General features: G+C 35.6%; 1 protein-coding gene across 5 annotated transcripts in view; it reads right to left on the bottom strand.

Annotated features, from left to right (window-relative positions):
* The window catches only part of EXOC6 (exocyst complex component 6), a 224344-nt gene that overhangs the window by 97533 nt on the left and 104737 nt on the right, over nucleotides 1-22074 (bottom strand). For all 5 annotated transcript variants that reach the window (XM_019445097.2, XM_019445095.2, XM_019445102.2 and 2 more), the window contains 5 exons: nucleotides 20228-20325; nucleotides 13672-13777; nucleotides 9341-9450; nucleotides 1692-1803; nucleotides 989-1123 (listed from right to left, as the gene is read on the bottom strand). In XM_019445097.2, coding sequence (XP_019300642.1) covers nucleotides 989-1123; nucleotides 1692-1803; nucleotides 9341-9450; nucleotides 13672-13777; nucleotides 20228-20325 — 561 coding nt within the window. The remainder of the gene's footprint in view (nucleotides 1-988; nucleotides 1124-1691; nucleotides 1804-9340; nucleotides 9451-13671; nucleotides 13778-20227; nucleotides 20326-22074) is intronic.

Raw genomic sequence — 22074 nt, 5'->3', positions numbered from 1 at the left:
TCTCTCTCTAAGAAATAAACATGAAAAAATTAAAACAATAAATAAACAAAGATAAGAGACCAGGAAATAGTTTGTATTAGTTTAATAAACTATTCAATGAAAAAGTTTATATTACTAGACTATGCCAGTATCTCATGTATATGACCCCAAATCAATAAAATTATAAAATAGTTTATAAAACAAATTAATGAAATTATTTAATCTTCCATTCTGCTTAAAAAAACCATTAATTAGGGGCATCTGGGTGGCTCAGTCAGTTGAGCGTCCGGCTTCGGCTCAGGTCATGATCTCACGGTTTGTGAGTTCGAGCCCCACGTCAGGCTCTGTGCTGACAGCTCAGAGCCTGGAGCCTGTTTCAGATTCTGTGTGTGTGTGTCTCTCTCTCTGTCCCTCCCCCGCTATTGCTCCATCTCTCTCTATCAAAAATAAATAAACATAAAAAAAAAAAACCATTAATTAATCTTTTGGGACATCCTGCAGTATTATACAAACAGAAATCTTTCCATTCAGAAAAATGTAGGAATTTAGTAACATGTAACAAGGTTTGTAAATAAAAAAATATTTATTTTTCTTCATATCAGAGCCAACAAAGAGTGTGAAGCCAATTTAACACTTATCTAATTCATCCCACATTTTTAATTTCCAAACACACATGTATATACATTACATACAAAATTAATTATGGAACTGTGAGGTATTAATGGAAATCCAGTTAGGCTGATTCAGCAATACTGTAAAAGTCTTCAAAACATGAACAAAATGTAATACAGCTTTAGGAAATCAATATATTTTTCTCCATTTTAGTGAAGATGTTTAAAATGCCAAAAGGGAACTGACATTTATGTACTTTTTGTTGACAGTGAATATCTCTAATTTTCAATTGTTTGGAATATAATGGAATCAAGTACATAATAAAAATTGTCTTTGATTTTTAAAAGTTTGCTTAGAGTGATGGAAATAAAAACTTTTTGGTCGGGGTTTTACATACCTTAAAAGTAGAAAGTCCATAAAGTCTTGTGGTATGAACAGTCTCTTGAGAAATGTTTGTGATGTTAGTTATAAAGTCCTCCAGGTACCTGCAAGCTTGTTCCAGGTGTGTTGTGTTGATGATGATCTGCACCAGCTGGAAAATACAAAATATGTCTGGTGAGATGCAGGTTACATGTACACAAAATCATTTGGTTTTTTATTTCTATTTTTACTATTTTTTTTTTCATTTGGTTTTTTAAAATGGATTGTTACTTCCAGCAATTGTGCCATTTTTGTACAATTATAGCTTTATAGGATACAAGGGATTATCTGATTTCAAAAGCCTGCTGCAAATACTATGAATGCTATCACTTAAAAAAAAAATAATCAAGAGTCTGCCAATTGATTTAAAATAACTCTTAAAAGTACTTTTCCAAATTTTATACATTTACCAAGTAAAAAATGAGTATTTTCACTTTTCATGTAAAGTCTGGCAATCATAAATCTACATGTATTTTCTAACATCATCAACCATCTACCATATTCTCCATGTATACCTTTTCCCCTCACATGGTTTGAATTTACACTGACAAAACAAATCAACTTCTACTAATAAATTTAAAATAGAAAGCCAGTTTTACAGGATGATGTTTAGCAATACTTCATAAAACTTTTTGCATATAACGAAACATTTAGCTATTAGTATTTTTTTTTTAACTTACCTCTGTCAAACCTATATGAGGTTTTCTAATAAGGTTCAGTAAACAGCTACTCAAAGTTCTGGTCAGCAGCAAATTTGTAGATTTTCTAAGCATATCATCTATTTCTGTTGAGCTAAAAATAAAGATTGATTATTATTCAGCTTTTCACAAAGGTATGGTTAGCTTCCTAAATAATTTAACACAGTTTACTAAAATAATTTCCTCCACCTCATTCTTTTGTATCTTTAAATAAGTTACTCATATTTATTAAATCCCAAAATTAAATTCTGTCACAAAAGGGACTTTTTTTTTTTTTTTTTTTCAACGTTTTTTATTTATTTTTGGGAGAGAGAGAGACAGAGCATGAACGGGGGAGGGGCAGAGAGAGAGGGAGACACAGAATCGGAAACAGGCTCCAGGCTCCGAGCCATCAGCCCAGAGCCTGACGCGGGGCTCGAACTCACGGACCGCGAGATCGTGACCTGGCTGAAGTCGGACGCTTAACCGACTGCGCCACCCAGGCGCCCCCAAAAGGGACATTTTCAATAAAATAGAATGTTCATTTATGGCATAATTTATTTTTTTAAATGTTTTATTTATTTTTGAGGGAGAGAGAGACACACACACAGAGTACAAGCGGGGTAGGGTCAGAGAGGGAGACGAAGAATCCGAAGGAGGCTCCAGGTTCTGAACTGTCAGCACAGAGCCCAACGCGGGGCTTGAACTCATGAACCATGAGATCATACCTGAGCTGAAGTCGGATGCTCAGCCAACTGAGCGATCCAGGTGCCCCATTTATGGCATAATTTAAATGTATTCAGTTAACCACCACAGTAAAACCATGGGGTACTTAGTCTAAGGAAATAAAATTATTCTTAAATCATGACTCCACTATGGGACACTTTCATAAACACTTCAAATACAATACAGCTAAAATTATTATTTTTTTAATGTTTTATTTATTTTTGAGAAAAAGAGCACGAGTGGGGGAGGGCAGAAAGGAAGGAGAATAGAGGATCCAAAGTGAAGCAGGCGCTGCGTTGACAGCAATGAGCCCAACGCAGGGCTTGAGCTCACAAACTGTGAGATCATAACCTGAGCTGAAGTTGGACGCTCAACTGACTGAGCTACCCAGGAGCCCCTACCGGTAAAATTATGTTTAAAATGCAAATTGATGTGAGCTCTTTCTAGATATAAGTCATTACTAGATTTAACTTTAATATAATTAAGCTATCCATTTCCATTGAGATTTTTTTTTACGATTCAAAGAAATAAACGTAATTACATACACTAAGTTTAATTTGGTATAAAGAAAAAAAACCTCTACAATATTCCTTAACATCTTAAAAACTCCTAGGCTAGCACTAACAAGCTTTTTATTTTCTAGGCCTTCAATTTAAGTAAATAATGACTTCTTCACATATATATGGATATATATAGCTTTGTTATCAGAACAGTTAAACTGTCTTTACACCAAGTTTTCTCAGTCTTAGCACTATTAACATTTTAGGCAAGATAATTTTTTGGCTGTCCTGGGCTTTGAAGCAGCATCCCTGGCCTCTACCTACTAGATGCAAGTAGCACCCTTTTCCCTAGTTGTGACAGCCCCAAATGTCTCTAGACAGTGCCAAATGTACCCTGGAGGGCAAAATTACCCCAGCTGATAACCACTGCATTAAACATAGACTAAAATTTTAGCATTTTATTTTATTTTATTAAAACATTACTCCTGAAGCACAAACATTTACTAGTTTATTTTTTAACTGCAAACAGAGCAAGATTTGACAAAATATACGTGCTTCTCACTACTACTCCAATGTTTTTAATGCAGGCACTCTTTTCAATACCTGCTAACCCTAATTCTGGGAGACCTAAAAAGAATATTTCTCTGATTCTTTACAACTAAAACCAAGACTTCCCAGACATACTCCCAGTGGGGCTTCAGGGTTTCTTGGTATCAAAACTCTCAAACAGAAAACACTTTCTAATCTACCAACAGTGTCCTAGAACAATCAATGTACTCACCCTGATAAAAAGAGGTGGTCGCCCACTCCTCTGGTTTCTTTTCTAACACTCTCAAATTATGCTTAAAGATATCCTGAAAAGCATACTTCCCAGATGAAATATCCTGCAATACTTAGGATAGATAATGCCCTTTGTTTCAATTCCCTGAACTTCCTTGAACGCTGAGTCAATGCATACTTTTTTCTTGCATAAGTAAAAGTAGAGAAAGAAAACCTATCAGCACCTACGTCCTATTTGTACCAACAAGATTTACCTGACAATGACCAGTAGTGCCTCCACTACATTTTTATCCCAATTGAGCATTTTTTTTCTTAACTCCTTGTCCTTTGAGCCTATAAGCTGTACTCTTTTGTACTACCTTTAAAAAAAAATTCATGGTAATTAAATCTTAATTATAATAAATCTCCTAAAATTTTTTATAGCTTAACCTCTTCTGCAAACTGAAATTTCTTAAAGATCATATTAGGTCCAGATGTTTCCTCTGCAACTAAATAGTTGAGACTTTGAAGTCTCTTCATGAAGTCATTTCATTCTCCAGTCCTACTTTTATTCAGATATAAAAAGAAAGCCAAACATTTGTACTACAAAGCTCTAAAGCATCTTCTGGTTCTAAAAATCTAACTCCAAAATCTATTTAAACATAACAAAAGAGCTTTAAATCCAGAAAGTGATTTTTCCCATAAGTTTTTAATGATAAATAAAAAAACAAAGGAACTCTAATAGCTCAATTTCAGGTCACAGATACAAATTTTTAAAATAAAAATATGTCAGAAAGCTGATAATCTAAATTCAGATTTACATAGTTTTAAAGTAACTATGCTGCATCTGTCTCTGAACTGTTGATTCTCTCATGAGCAAAATGAAAATAGCTGATGTATTTAATAAAGCATAATTTTTAAAAGTGCAAAGATAAGTCTTGTTGAATAAATAACTTATGATCATAGTTCATTAGAATGACTAGATATTGAACTAACAAAAGTAACAAATATTTTATCAAAGATAGAGTCTGGCTGGGGTGCCTCAGTCGTGTAAGCGTCTGACTTCGGCTAGGGTCATGATCTCCTGGTTCATGGGTTCGAGCCCCACATCAGGCTAGATCTATGCTGACAGCTGGCTCAGAGCCTGGAGCCTGTTTTGAATTCTGTGTCTCCTTCTCTCTCTGCCCCTCCCTGTCTCTCTCTCTCTCTCAAAACTAAATAAATGTAAAAAAAAAAAAATTAAAAAGATGAGGGAAAAATTGACAATCTTTTCTGCTGTAGCATTAGTCCACAACATTGACTTTCTAGAAGGCTAGGAATTCACATACTGAAAAAGTCAGAACTGAGGTGGCAATTCTAGTTCTACTCAGTCATGAGGGAGGCTTTAGGGAAAATTATACATAATATATTACAACTAATGACTTTTATCTTTGGTGTTCTAAATGCAATAAAGAATCAAATAACAATTAGATAGCCAATGTCTCTCCTCTATAAATAAAACAAAAGTTAATTCTAAATTTCTCTACTTTCTACAGTCACTAACCAGCATTTAGATTAGATAATAAAAAGTATGTGTTAGGACCATGCAAATTGTATACACTACCAATTTTAAAAAATGTTAAAGTACTCTACATTTAAAGTAAAAGATGAGGGGAACCAGTATTATAGATTCAAGACTACAACTTCAAGAATAATTCTCAAATAGGGGCGCCTGGGTGGCTCAGTCAGTTGGGCATCTAACTTTGGCTCAGGTCATGATCTCACGGTTCACGAGTTCGAGCCCCACGTGGGGCTCTGTGCTGACAGCTCAGAGCCTGAAGCCTGTTTCAGATTCTGTCTCCCTCTCTCTCTGCCCCTCCCCTGCTCGCACTCTGTCTTTCTCTCAAAAATAAATAAACGTTAAAAAAAATTTTTTTAAAAGAATAAGTCTCAAATAGAACATTTGAGCCAAGTTGTAGGATGACTTTTTTTTGCTTATATATATATAATATTTATGTACATAATATATATTAGATATACATATATAGACATAATATATATTAGATATACATATATAATATTCATATACATATTAGATATACATATATGATATTTATATCTAATATATATTAGATATACATATATATGTATATCTAATATATTAGATATACATATATAATACTTATATTATATATACATATGTAATATTTATATTATATATAATATATACATATATTATATATATATACACACATACATATTTTTTTAATGTTTATTTCTGAGAGAGAGACAGAGTGCAAGTACAAGCAGGGAATGGGCAGAGAGAGAGGGAGACACAGAAACCGAAGCAGGCTCCAGGCCCCGAGCTGTCAGCACAGAGCCTGATGCAGGGCTTGAACCCACGAACTGCGAGATCATGACCTGAGCTGAAGTCAGCTACTTAACCGACTGAGCCACCCAGGCACTCCTGTAGGATGAGTTTTAAAGACATACTTCTTGTTTCTCCCTTTCACTTGCATATGTTTACCTCGAAAGAACAGATGAATACATGCATCATTGTTTCCAAAGATGACTAACTATAACCAGAAACTGAGAGCTTCACCTACAGATAATCAAATTATTAACTTCCCTTAACTTCTTCATCTAATTATTCACAAGCACAGGTAATATCAGGCTCCTTATGCTCCTCCCTCTTCATCGCCACTGATCCTATTTCAGTCTTTCTTCATCTCTCTTCTTGAACCACTGCCTTCACCAGTTCAACATGACTATTTTTTTTTATCCCCCTCTAACGTATTATCCACATTAAGGTCAGAGTAAACTTTCTAGAATATAACTCTAGTAACGTCATTCCTTACTTAAGAATTCTTCAACAATTCCCTGATGCTTACAAAATAAAATATTAACACTCCAAGTTCCAGTCTCACTTCTAATATTATAGTATCCCATCCTCTCTGAAGTACCTATGTGCCTATCATATGCCAGGCAGTATACCAAGTGCTTTATACACCTGTATTACCTCATTTAATTCTTGCAACCACCCTATGAATTATTTCACTCATTTTACAGGTGAGGAAACTTGTCCAACATCTTACTACAACTGGTGAGTGTCGCCATCAAGATTAAACTAAGGCCTAAGTCTGAAGCTTATATTCTTAACCACTGCATTATACTGCCTCTATCCAGATCAGAAATTTAAAGTATTAAATAAAAAACAAGACAGGCATAAATTATTGGGGGTTCTCAGACCATTTGAGTTCCGCAATTGAAAACTACCATCATAATCACTTGTTATTTATCTTCAGTTAATATTCATATATATCCATCAGTTTTCAAATGCTGGATTATATGGTGTGTATTGTGTTGTGCCGTATAAGGAACACAGTAACTTTAGTGAGTTTTATGACTGAGGTTAAAAGCTAATGTCTTTAAAATATACCTTTAGAGACTCTTGTATAAGAGGTGGTAGAGTATTATGAAGCTTAAAGCAGTGGTTCTGAAAGTTCAGAATGCATCAGAATTACCCAGACAACTTGGTAAAACCCAGGGCCCCACCCTCAAAGTTTTTACTTCAGTAGGTCTAAGGTGGCATTTCTAACAATTTCCCATGTGATGCTAATGCTGCTGGTCCGGGGACTAAGCTTTGACAATCACTGGCTTGTGAGAAACACATAGCACAGCAGATGCCATGCATTAGGTATTTATCTTCCTTTCTTTTCCTTCCCTCTCAAACTCAGATGTTATTCAGGAACAAAAGTTAAGAAACCTTTTAAACCATCTCTATTCACAAGGAAGAAGCAGTGTAAGACCTAAGATCAGAAAACTCTTTTACCCTGGCAGGGCACACATTTCTTCTTCCATTTATTTATGTGCTCCTTAAATCCAAAATCATGGTAGCTTACAATAAGAGACATGTACAATACAATACAATACAATACAATACAATACAATACAATACAATACAATAAAAACAGCTGTCATTGTTCTGTTTCAACTTGGAAAATAAATATTATATCTGAACTGTCTTCATGCCTTTCTTATGACTTAAAATTCAGAAGAATTTCACACTGAAGGTATTTCCTGCTATCCAATATACAAATTAAGAATGGAATTCAGAAAGGGAGACTATAAAGCCAGCATCACCACTCTCTCCTCCAGAGTGTATTCACAATTAGAAGTATGTGAGTGACTATAATGCATGGTCCATCTAGGTAGCTGGAACAAGGTGTGGCATAAAGATTAATGTTCTTCTAATATTAACTGATTATTCCTTATATGCCAGACACTTTCTCTGATATGGGAGTCTTAAGGCCTGCTCCTTCATCCCAGCTCTCAAACTAACTAGCTGGGTCATTCTGGGTGATGTAGCCCCCCTGAGCTTCAGTTTCCTTATCAGCAAAACAGGGATAATATCACATTTCCCATCTCCATAAATGTAGGGTATTGCTTTCATCACACCAGATAAATGACATTCTCTAGTCTAAATTCAAGTTGGCTACAGCTACCAACAGTTGTTGTGGTGCTCTCCATTACTGAGTATGATACCAATTTGCTACAACCTTCTTTACTTCTATGAATTTTGTTTGAATCCTCATTTTAAACCTAATTAAGGAAAAACAAAACTATTGAGAATATCATCTTTTTAACAAGGGAATGACATAAAGGAGGGATATTGTTTAGCTACTGCTACCTTAGCAATAGAAAAACTAAAAAGCATAAGATCTAAACAACTAAAGAAAAGGGGGAAAAAAAGGAATATTGATAAACAAACTTAACAACAAATCCAAGGTATGAGCCTTATTTGGACCATGATTCAAACATACCAACTGTAGCAGCCCACGTGTCCACTGAGTGGACTAAGTGAAATAAGGCTAAGTGAAATAAGTCAGTTGAGAAGGAAAAATACCGTATGATTTCACTCATATGCGTAATTTAAGAAAAAAACAAACCAGCAGAGGGAAAAAAAAAAAAAACTGATAGTTCCCAGAGGGGAGGTGAAGGGGGGTGGGGAGGATATGTGAAATAGGCAAAGGGGGTTAAGAGTACACTTATCATGATGAGCACTGAGTGACGTGTAGAATTGTTGAATCACCTATATGGTACACCTGAAACTAATATAACACTGCATGTTACCTATACTGGAATTAAAATTTTTAAACTTAATAAAAAGTTTTTTAAAAGAGTAACAGTATCAAATTGTTATTCACAAACAAACATACCAACAGTAAAAAGACATCCTGGGGACAATCAAGAAAATAGTGATATGGACTAGGGAATGGAATAGTGTTAACTTTAAGTATGAAAGCTGAATAATGAAATGTCTTTATTTTGTTTTAGAAAAACATACTGTTTCTAGGGGTAAAGTGTCATTATTTCTGGAATTTGCTTTAAAATACTTCGGCAAAAAAAGTTAGACAATATGGCAAAATGTTTATTATTGCTACAGATGCTGAGAACTCAGGAGTTTCATATCCTATTATCTCTATTTTTATGAGTTTGAAGATCTACATTATAAAAAATAAAAAAAATATATAACATCAAATTTATAGCAACTTAACTCCAATGTCGCTAAAATATGCAAGCTTTTCCAATGAGATGATAATCCATTAAAGAATCAAGGCCTGCAAATCAAGTGTTACTATTTCACAAAAATAGCTATGATGAAGACACATTTATTAGTAAACTTACCTCCGGTGTAGTGACTCTGAAAATTTAAGGCTAGCATAAATAAATTCTTTAACTTGAATGTAAATATGAGGCACTGACTGAGACATGGGAAATTTCTTTGGGAAAGATTGCTGTAGAAAGAAAAACAAAGTTGATATTGTTTTTGAAATTTTAGAAAAAGATATTCTAATCACCTGAAAGTGTAAAAATTAAATTGCTTTCACATTTGAATAGGAAATGACTGCATCTCAAAGTCTACTGTTACATTTCTAATCATGTTTGAGATTTTAAAGAAAACTAAAATATTTCTGAGAAAATAGTGGCAATTTACCTGTTTCTTAAATCCTATTATCAGACTTCTAAGAAGCAGAGAAAGTACATATCAATACCACTGTATGTTCTGATGAGAAACATCCTGCAGAAGAGGTCTAGCTGTCTGTTGCTTTGCATTCATAATACAAGAGTCAGGTTGGCCATGAAAGTTATGGGCCATCTTCCTGGCTCAGTATCATCAATTAATTCTAAGACTCCTCTCACTCACGTTCAGTGAAGGCTTGACACCAACAAGGTATCTATTTCATTCCATAATTCCTGTAATACCTTACAGCAGTGCAGCCAATGGTTTACAGGGTACCTTTTTTTTTTTTTTTTTTTTTTAATGTTTATTTATTCTTGAGACAGAGAGAGACAGACCATGAACAGGGGAGGGTCAGAGAGAGAGGGAGACACAGAATCGGAAGCAGGTTCCAGGCTCTGAGCTGTCAGCACAGAGCCCGACGCGGGGCTCAAACTCACGGACCGTGAGATCATGACCTGAGCCGAAGTCGGACGCTTAACCGACTGAGCCACCCAGGCGCCCCTACAGGGTACCTTTTGGATAAAGTGCTTTATCAGCCAAATTTTATTAGCAAATTCTCAGTCTCCAAAAGGTAAATTCTCTCCAAGATTTCTACCCAAAGCTCCTATTTACACTTAATGAATTCTAATTTATACTTCCATCTTCATATTTGTTGCAACATAGTTAACCAGTGAAAGTATTCTCACCAAGGTGACTAGTGACCCCACAGATGTTAAATCCAACAGACTTTGCCAGCTTTCACGTTACCTGATTTATCTGAAATATCTGACACAGTTCCCTCCTGATTCTTAAATGATCTCTCCTTCCTTGGCATCCATGCCCCACATTGATTTTCCTTATTTGTCTACCTTCCCAGTAGCTCTTCCTAGTCTAGCCATCTCTTAATTATTGCTGTGCCTTAGGGTTCTAGCCCACATCTTCTCTCTCTCTCTCTTTTTTTTTGTTTGTTTTGAGAGAGAGCGCACACAGGAAGAGCAGAGAGGGAGAGGAAGAGAATCTCAAGCAGGCTCCACACTGTCAGCACAGAGCCCAATGTGGAGCTCAAACTCAAGACCTGTGAGATCATGACCTAAGCTGAAATCAAAAGTCAGACACTTAACCAACTGAGACACCCACGTGCCCTGCACCACACGTCTTCTCTTCTTACTACACATACTGTCCTTGGATGATGTTGCCTAATATCATGACTTCAATCACCATGCAAGCACCAGTATCTCCCAAATCTGTTACTCGAGGCTAACTCTCCTGAAGTCCAAATCCATATACCTAACTGCCACTTGGACACTTCCATTAGGCTGTGACATTTGGGACATATTCAGTAGATCCAATAGTGCAATTACCATCCTTTCCTTCTAAATCTGTTCCTCTGGTATTTCCTATCTTAGTAAATGCTACTACTCTTTAAGGCAGAAACTTGGCTATCATACCTGACCCCTCTATCTTCATCATCCCTCATATGCAAATAACTACCAACTTCTGTTGGTCCCCACTCCTAAACATATCTTAAATCAAATTCCATGGCCATAACTCCCACTCAGGTCACCAATCTCTCTTACCAAGATAACAGCAACAATTCCCTAGCTGGCCTCCCAGCCGCTAGTCTTACTCTTATCTAATCCATTTGCCACACATTGGCCAAAGAGATCTTTCTAAAGCACAAATCAGACTATGTTTTTAGTGGTTAAAACCTTGTTGTGACTTCTCAATAGCCCTCAAGATAAAGGCTGAACTCTCTAACACTGTTTATAAGCTCTAGAATAGTCTGGTCCTTTCCACTTCTTCATCTTCATTTCTTGATCTTCATCTCTTGTACTTTATCAACCTTGCATTTTATACTACAGAAATAAAGCCTTTCTGCATGCTGCTTCCTCTATCTTAAGGAGTGCCAAATTCTGTGAATTGTAATTTCATGTTTATCCCTCACTTGACTGTAAGCTCTTTGACAGCAGAGACTGAAAAACTACCAAATAGCACAATGTCTAGTAGATGAATGATCAACATCTGAATGAACGAAGTATTCTTAGGTACCTCTAGCAGAAGGAAACTTACAACTGGCTGCTGGTGAAACAGTCATATACAGCAGTGTCTCTCCAAAACTGGTAGGTTCAATCTTTCCAAATTTAGAGACTCAATCGGGAGTACTACAAAAACCAACCAAAAAGTTGGTATTCTTTAAAATCACCTGATGATAATGTAAGTGCTAATTCACCTCCAAATTATGCTTTACAGAATAATGAACCCAATACTGTTTAAAAGGCATTTCAGCTTTAAGAACTATTTTAATGACATTAAAGACAGAATATAAATAAGTTCTTCTTTTAGCCAAAGAGTTCTTATCAAATTAGCATAGTTATCTGCAAAAAGACAGATCTTTGCATATATGTTCAGTCTTACTTCTTGCTCACCTATAATATACACTAAAAACACAATTCAAGTTATTTGAGAAGCAGTTTTACATCTTTTCTAATAGTTTTAAATGAAAATTATACTCAAATTAGGAAAAAATTGAATATATAAACACACAACCAAGAGAATGTTACTAAATAATTTTATGAGTTTTTTCAGTTTGCAGATTTAAATCTTCCAAGTGGTTTTTATTTTAACATTAGTTCTTCTTTTCAATAAGTAACACAAGAACCAATGAATATAACTCGTAATGAGCTTAATCCTAAGAGATACTGCATGTTTTGGAAGCACCCTACAAGCAAAGTCAAACTTCCTTTTAACTATAAACCTATTTAGAATGACTTAGTGTAATTAGAAAGGACATTAGAGATTATTTAGTTCGACATGGACAGATGTGGCACAAATGCCTAAATACGGTAAGACATCTGCCCACAAGCTACAGGTAGAGCTGGCATGTGAACCTGGACCAAATCCAATGTTCTTTATATAGATGTTACACCCTGAACAAACTTATTACCAGTAACTAAAACAAAATAAAACCAAGCCACAACATGCAGAATATTCTGGTCTTTTGTGTTCATTAAAATACAACTATTATGTATATGCAGTGGCAGTCTTGGCTATAATCTAAAAGCTATGCATTTAATTACTTGGTCCTATATTTAGTGACTATTATACATAACATGTCTAGTTTATACATACATAAAAAATAACAAAAATTTGGTCATAGTTCACACATTCACTGAGAATTCACTCTTGTTCACTGTGAAGAAATAAAAACATAGAAAAGGACTAAATTATAAAGAGTTAGAAAATAACAAAGAAAAGTAAAGAGAAAAAAAAAAACAAGAATAAAAGTGACAATAACAGGAAAGATGATGCTGTTTTCCTGGGAGATCAGATTCTACCCAGAGATACTAGATAGGTTCAAGTGTGTGCTGATGTGTATGGATGATCACACATATGCAATCATGTGTATTCCCACAATACTCTATGTGCTGGTCTCTTTCCTTTCTCTATCCTGTCTTTTGTTAACATACCTTGACTCTAAAAATACATATTCCCATTTCAGGAAAAAAATCTACAGGTGGCAACTGCCTTCATACAACCCTATTTAACCAAGATAAACTTTTTGCAGAAGTGTATTTCTAGAAAAGAAAACATAAAATAAGATCTTCCACAATGATGAACACTTCAGATCAATTCTCCTCTCTTTCCCTAGAATATTCTTATTCCTATAATCTACTTGACATTTACTTCATCTAATTTGGAATCTATATAATGTTACTAATACCTGTCCTGGGAATTCACCTAACATTTGGGACAACTGCTCCTAGTATCCCCAGGAAAATCCCTTCTTAACTTCACAAAAACAGTAGTAGTAGTAGTAGTAGTAGTAGTAGTAGTAGAATAGAAGTAGTAACATAATCTTTAACAGTCAACAGAACATAACTGAGTTTCTCAGATAACACAGTAACAACAAAAGCCTCAAAAGAAGCCACTCTCACAATGTCAGGTTAATATTATATAGCAATAGCTATTTATGAATTTGTTTCAGAGAATTCTTAAATTAAAAACTAGCTTATACCTTTTCAAGGTCTGGATCTTGAAAGGGAAATTTACTGATGACTACTTTATATTCTTCTTCATTAACAATAGGGATGGGGCTATAATTATCTTCTTCAAAAATGTCCCTGTTGAGAAAGAAGAGAGACTTGAAAATATAATATTGAAAAGGTATCACTGAAGTGATATAGAACAATACTTTTTTTATAAACCAATTACTACAAAAGCATTTTCGTTAGTCAGTTAAAAGTTGAAATAGGAAAACACTGCCTACTCATCCAGAATTCTAAAATTCAATACCAAATAAATCTTGTCCCTCAAAATTCATATGCAGTCTCTTCCTTCCACTTGTTTTACATCCTCTCAGCACCTCAGTTTTAGTTTTTTACTCTAGAACAATTCTTAAGATGCACAGTCTGAACAAACTCATTATCTACAACTAAAACAAAGCCATAAGATGAGTATTACAGTTGTATTTCTTGATAGGGACAATTCTCAAATTGTAAGTCTTTTCTCTCTCTCTCTTCTCAATTAGATCATTAAGTGCCCCGAAGATGTAAACAGCGCCTTCGATTTAGTCTTTTCAAAATGCTGTATTTACAAAAGGACCTTTCATATTTAGTAAGGCAATACGATTACTACTCACGCAATATCCCTATGCTCTCCATGTGCTCACACAGCCCCCACACAAACAGGCAGAGACATATCACTAGTTTTGGCCACTGGGTTGAGAGTGGAAGTGACAGGTGTTGCTTCAGGTCCAAAGCATTTATGAGCTAACTGTGTGACTCTCTTTCCCGTGGTAATAGGGAATACTACATGTCAAGAATGTGTAAACACAAATGCAAACAGCCTGGATCTAGGACTACTAGACCCAGTAGGGACTTCTGGGTGAGAAATAAAATGTCTGTACCCACCCGCTGAGATAGCGGGCATTTTTGTTACTATAGCATAACCCAGGCTGTCCAAATATACCTGCTGTCCAATCATCAACTTTCTTTTAACCAATAATTCAGCTTGACTAATATTTATTGAGCACTTATTGTGTGCCAGGAGCTGGAGTAATTGTGATGAAAATTCCCTAATTCACGAAGATAAAAACAAGATCTTTGTTTTCAACCTAACAGAGGAGATAAAGACATGGAAACAAATTATGTTTATAATAATGCGTTATACATAATAAAAGGGGTGCAAGTTTCAGAAATAGCACAAAGGAATAAATGATTAAGTTTATCAGAGTAGGTGGGAGATGATCTCATGGAAAGTTTTATAGAGAAGCCATGGGCTCTGTAGGGCCTTCCAAGATGAAAAAAGAAATAATTCCTTTTTTTTTTTTTTGAAAAAAGAAATACTTCTAATGAGATTATGGAAGAACAGCATTTCAGAAAGATGGAACATAACAAGCAAAAGCATAAGGGGTAAAAAAGTATGAGTGTGGGAGTGAGTAAAACCATAGGTAGTGCAGTACTACCAGAGCGTAAAGTACACAAGGGATACGGTGTACATGAGGCCGGGCAGGGGGACAAACAGAGTCATCCAGATTTTATCCTGTAGGCACTGGAGTACCATTAACAGGTTTTAGGCAGAGAAATGTGGTATGTCCATTATGTGGAGGATAAAGTGGGAGGACAATAATGAACACAGAGGCCAGTGAGAAAGACTGAAGAATAATCTAGATTAAAGGTGATGAGGATCTGAATTAAAGCTGTCCTAGTGGGGACAGAAAGGAGGTGGCAAAAAGAAGAGGTTTAAGAAATAAAATATATACATAGGATTTAAAAACTAAATGAAAATTATGAGGGGAGATATATTCTGGATGAATCTGTAATTTCCAAACAGGGCAAATGGACAAATGATGTATATGGCACCTCATTAGAGACATTTGCTGAAGTATGGAATACAAGAGAAGGATATGATTTCGACTGGATGACTGATATCTCATTGATAAATGGGGTCTGGAGCCTTGATGAGATTGGAAATAAAGGCACAAGTTTGTAAATCCTGATGGTGCACAAAATAGTTACAATAAAACTCTGTTCGGGGTGGGGGAGGAATAAGACTCTGTTTGGCTAGAGGCGCCTGGTGGCTTAGTCAGTGAAGAAGCATCTGACTCTTGATTTCGGCTTGGGTCATGTTCTCATAATTCGTGAGATTGAGTCTTGCATCGGGTTCAGTGCTGACAGTGAGGGGCCTACTTGGGATTCTCTCTCTCTGCCTCTCTCTCTGCCCCTCCCCAGTTCTCTCTCTCTCCTTTTCTCTCTCTCAAAAGAATGAAATCTTGCCATTTGCAACAATGTGGATGTAACTGGAGGGTATTATGCTAAGCAAAGTAAGTCAGTCATAGAAAGACAGATGATTTCACTCATATGTGGAATATGAGAAACTTAACAGATGATCATAGGGGAAGGGAAGGAAAAATAAGATAAAAACAGAGAGGGAGGCAAACCATAAGAGACTCTTAAATACAGAGAACAAACTGAGGGTTGACGGGGGCGAGGTAAATGGGCGATGGGCACTAAGGAGGGCACATTTGGGATGAGCACCGGGTGTTACATGTAAGTGACGAATCACTGGGTTCTACTCCTGAAGCCAAGACTACACTGTATGTTAACTAACTTAAAAGTATAAACAAACAAACAAGATATAAAATAAAAATTTAAAAAAGACACTGTTCACCTAAAGTATCGCGAGAGGTTTCAACTAATCCTACTTCCTTCCTTTTTTTTTAAATTTTTTAAATTTATTTTTTATTTATTTTTAGAGAGTGAGAGAACATGAGCTAGGGAGAGCGAGACGCAGAATCAGAAGCAGACTTCAAGCTCTAAGCTGTTAGCACAGAGCCCGACATGGGGCTTGAACTCATGAACCTCAAGATCATGACCTGAGCTAAAGCTAGATGCTTAACTGACTGAGCCACCCAGGTGCCCCAATCCTATTTCCTTCTAAATAGTGTTTTAAAATAAGGGTTTAAAAGACAAGTCACACTATAGAGAACAAATAGATGGTTACCAGAGGGAAGGTGGGTGGAAGTATGGGTGAAACAGGTAAAGGGAATTAAGAATACAATGAATTATTATCTTGGGGGCACCTGGATGGCACAGTTGGTTAAACATCTGGTACTTAGTCTCAGCTCAGGTCATGATCTCACTCACAGTTCATGGGTTCGAGCCTCTCGTCAGACTCTGCGCTGTTGACATAGAGCCTGCTTGGGATTCTGTCTCTCTTTCTCTCTGCCCCTCCCCCACTTGTGCTCGCGCTCTCTCTCTCCCTCTCTCTCTTAATAAATACATTTTTAAAAAAGAATACAAGTATCTTGATGAACACTGAGTGACAGAATTGTTGAACCACTATATTGCACACCTGAAACTAATATAATACTGTATGCTAACTATACTGAAATGAAAATCTTTTTAAAAGGCAAGTTACAGGTTAAGAAACTACCAGAAGACCATAAACTACTTACTTTATACAAATGCCAGGGAATCGGTTAATATGAAAGGCAAGATAATTTAATGAATGGTACTTTCACATTCTGAAAATGTTAATGTGGTCTTCAAAGTGACTGTTTACTGAACTGAATTCTATAAACATTTACTGAGTTCCTACTCTGTGTAAAGCACTGTACTTGGGGCTAGGCAATCAAGAATATAAATATAAATAAAACACTGGCGTTCACAATATAGCTGGAGGGAACCATATACACACATAAATAAACTATAACAGATTATAAATTCTATCATGGAAATAGTCAAATCTTAATTATTCAGTACTGATGATAACTTTTACCTCTTGGCCATTGTTGTCACTTCACTACTTGTGAAGTCAAAGTTTATTTTTGAAGATATATAGGTCAGGAATAAGAAAAGCTTAAATTCTGCTATTTTTCCCCCCAAATTTTATTTTTAAGTAATCTCTACACTCAACATGAGGCTTAAACTTAAAACCCTGAGATCAAGAGTCACATGCTCTACCTACTGAGCCAGCCAGGTGTCCCTCTATTACTGCTTAAAAATTTAGGCAAAAGGCATGATCTAGAAGGGTATTAAAAGTAGAAGTAAAAAAAAAAAAGTAGAAGTCAAAAAACATTTGAGAATTATACAGAAAACAATACTTCATGGTTTTTCCCCATCTTGGGCGACAATCTCACTAGTAGAAGTCTTATGATAAATAAGACAGCTGGCTCAATACAAATCTATCAACAATTATAAAAACTTAAACACTCTTCTGAAGACGGCAAGTTATTAACATCAACCCTATAAGTAAAGATTTTATATATAAAGATAGATTACATCACATTACATCAAAGCGTAGACATTATAGATTGCCACCCATCAATAAGCACTACCCATATTTCTAAAATACTGAAGATCAAAAATTGTTGATGCATTGTATGTTTCATCAAGACTGTCAACAGTCCCCTTGAGACAACATCCTGACAATATAACCCCTAAGAAATGTTAATACAAAAAGTGCAAATAAGAATTTATTTGGTTGATGTTAATAAAAGTGAAAATACCTAGTGAACAACTCAGGTATTTTAAAAAGATTTCTATCTGGAGCCCCTGGGTGGCTCAGTCAGTTAAGCATCTGACTTCGGCTCACGTCATGATCTCACAGCTTGTGGGTTCAAACCCCGCATCGGGCTCTGTGTTGACAGCTCAGAGCCTGGAGCCTGCTTCAGATTCTGTGTCTCCCTCTCTCTTTGTCCCTCCCCTGCTCCCATGCTCTCTCTCTCTCACAAATAAATAAACATTAAAAAAAATTAAAAAGATTTCTATCACAGTATTCAGGTCATCTCTGTTTAGTTTTGAAAACTGATGAGGCAAATGTCAAGCTGATGTTAAATCATTTAACATATTTTCTGTTTTAATCTCATTAAATATTACTGCCACATCATTTCTATATTTGGGTGACCTAGATGTAAGATCTCAAGATTTACATTTTTATTTTTGAAAGAAAGAAAAAAAGAAAGGAAGAGAGGGGAAAGGGGAGGAGGGGGGAGGGAAGGAGGATGGAGGGATAAAGGATTTTAGAATTAGGGAACAGATTTCTCTTTTCAGGGCAATACAAAGTTATATACATTATAACAGATTATAAAATACTTTTTCCATACCCTGCAGGCAAGTGATTAAAGCAAAAGTAATTTTCCTAATTAGATGCTTTAAAGATTTTTAATCTAGTTACATTGTTTATAAAAACAGCACTTTCTCCAAACAAATTTTTTTTTATTTTTTTAAGTTTATTTATTTTGTGTGTGTGTGTGTGTGTGTGTGTGTGTGTGTGTGTGTGTGTCGGGGGGGGTGGGGGAGGAGAGAGAGAGAGAGAGAGCCTGCGTACGTGTGCAAGCAGGGGAGGAGCAAACAGAGGAGGAGCCTGACAGAGCCCATCAGCAGAGCCCTACTCAGGGCTCAATTTCAGGACTGTGAGATCATGACCTGAACTGAAGACCAAGAGTCAGACGCTTAACCGACTGAGCCACCCAGGAGCCCTTCCAAACAAAATTTAAAAACTATAAATCTCTGTTTCTAATACTAAATACCTTTGAATACTTACAGCCTTACATCTATCATTTATGGGGGAAAACAAACTACAGAGATTAGAACTAAAAGTAGTTCAATTAAAAATTTATTATAGGGGCACCCGGGTGGCTCAATTGGTTAAGCCTCTGACTTCAGCTCAGGTCATGATCTCACAGCTCATGAGTTCGAGCCCTGTGTTGGGCTCTGTGCTGACAGCTCAGAGCCTGGAGCTTGCTTTGGATTCTGTGTCTCCCTCTCTCTCTGCCTCACCCTACCTGTACTCTGTCTCTCAAAAATGAATATACATTAAAAAAAATTTTTTTAATTTTATTATAAATCTTTCAGCCATTATGGAAAACAGTATGGCAGTTCCTCAATTTATTAAACATATATCTGCCATATAATCCAGCAATTCCACTTCTGGGTATATTTTCCAAAGAACTGAAAACAGAAACTCAAACATGTATTTATACATCAGTGTTCATAGCAGCATTACTCACAACAGCCAAAAGGTGGAAATGACCCAAATATCAAAGATGAATAAATAGATAAATAAAATGTGGTGATATACATACAGTGGAATATTATTTAGCCTTGAAAAATGAGATTCTGGTACATGCTACAACATGGATGAAACTTGGAAACATTATGCTAAGTGAAATAATCCAGACACACACAAAAAAACAAATACTGTATGAGTCCACTTACATAAAATACAGAGAGTAGTCAAATTCATAGAGACAAACTACAATGGTGATTGCTGGGGCTAGAAGAAGGGACTAGGAGTTAATGTTTAATTGGTACAGTTTCAGTCTGGGAAGATGAAAAATTTCTAAAAGGATAGTGGGGATGGTTACAACAACATAAATATACTAATGTCACTGAACTGTACATTTTAAAAAGGTTAAAATGGCAAAATTTGTTATGTATATTTTACCACAATAAAAAATAATTATAAGCATTTTTATTGCTAAATGCGAAATAATATAAGCATTTTTATATTCTAAAGTATATAACAAACTTTTTCCTTACATTAAGGTTCCATGGCTTTAGACTAACCTGAAAACTCCAGCCCATTTCTTAAGCAGTGTTTCATTGTACTGATCTCTTATTTCAAATAAAAGGTCGAAAAGTCGGTTCACTGGAAAACCATAACCCTAAAACACAACACAAGCAGATAAACAAGTCAAATAAGTAAAGGTATACATTAGAGAAATGTTGAAAATATTGGAGAACTATTTGCAAGTGATCACTACATCATATTGTATGTCATTCCAACAGCATAAAAATAAGTTATCCTTTTGACTTTCTACTAGGTTGCATGAGATAAGAGAGTTTAGAAAGACTTTTATGAAGCTGGAATAATTTTTCCATTTCTCCTCTCTCTTTTCAGTCTGGATTACATGGTTAACCTTCAAAAGTAGTAGAAGTCAAAACTGGAGAAAAAGTTCAAGATTAGTGACCTGCATATATAATGGTGTCTTGGGAAGTGGCCCTAAAAAGGATAAAAGAAGAAAAGAGAATATATTTTGTCTGAAACACACTAGCTTCATTTTGCACCTTCAATTTAAGATTGACTTCACTGTACAGGGGAAATATACACCTTTCCATCAAATATACACTCTCCAAAACTTTATTCCTTTCGAAATTCATTGAAATCTTACCCATTTCAGGACCAAATATTTCTGCCCACCTACAGATTTGTCCTTTTTCCCCTTCAAGGTTTCCCTCTTCTTTATTTTTGGTCATACTCTGCTTGCAGGAACTGTTTCATGGATTATTTATTCACCATTGTCTTTAATTTCCACTAGTTCCTTTCCCTTGGCTAAATAAATATGCTAAACAACCTCCCATCTTTAAGCCAAGAAAAATAAGAAAAAACAGTAAGAAAAACAAAAAAGCCTTCCTCAATTTGCTGTGCCTGCCAGCTGCCTCCCTTTGTACTCTCTTCATATAGCCAAACCTACTACAATCTAACTCCCACTGCTATTCCTTTAAAACTTCTCTCAACAATGTCACAGATTACCTCCTAAAAGTCAATGATCTCTCACTCTACATTACCTCTCTCTTGAAACTTGTCTACTTTGAATTCTGTAACATCACTCTCTCTCTTTGTTCTCCTTTTATCTATGAACAGTTCTTCCAGTTTTCCTTTTTCTTCTATCTCCATCCTTCGATGTTTTTCTTCTAGGTCTCTAGCATAATGTGAAGTCTACTGACTTCAAACACTATTTTCTCTGATTATTCTGAATCTACATCTCCAGTTATTTGGAAACTCCAAATATTTAACTCCAACACCTGTTAGACATCTCCAATGAGGCTGCCAGCAAGTAAACACACTAAAGTTAACTTATCTCTTCCGTTTCTAACTAAACCAAGTGTTTTTCCTATTTCCTATCTCTGTTAATAGTTCTACCATCAATTCAGTTATTAGAAAGAAACTTGAAAAACATTTAAACGACCCCACACTCAAACACATCATTTAACAAATCCTTTTGATTTTACCTCCTTAACAAATCTCTTTCAAATCCATCATTCTTCTCCACCACTTACTTTCTTTTTTCCAGAAATATTCCCAGTGCCACTGCTTTATTTTGGTCTGCCACATCTCTTGCCTAGACCATTATAAGAGCTTCCTAAACTGAAATTTCAACTATCTGTCTCTTTCAAGTCAATCTGTTGCAAAGACTCTCAAGATTATCATTTAAAAGTGCAAATCTGATCACGCCATCCCCCTGGTTAAAAACTACAGAAGACTTACTGAAGTCCCACAAGACCTGCCATAATCTGGGTCAAACTACCTTGTCAGTTTCATTACCACTATTTGCCCTTCTTTGCTCACACCTATCTTCTTTCTATCACCATACTATCCCTCTATCTACAGTTTACACATGGTATTTTATTTC

Source organism: Panthera pardus, unplaced genomic scaffold (assembly GCF_024362965.1).
Source record: "Panthera pardus isolate Hobbes unplaced genomic scaffold, ASM2436296v1 HiC_scaffold_22, whole genome shotgun sequence".
Lineage (NCBI taxonomy): Eukaryota > Metazoa > Chordata > Mammalia > Carnivora > Felidae > Panthera > Panthera pardus.
This window is presented reverse-complemented; position numbering and strand designations above follow the sequence as displayed.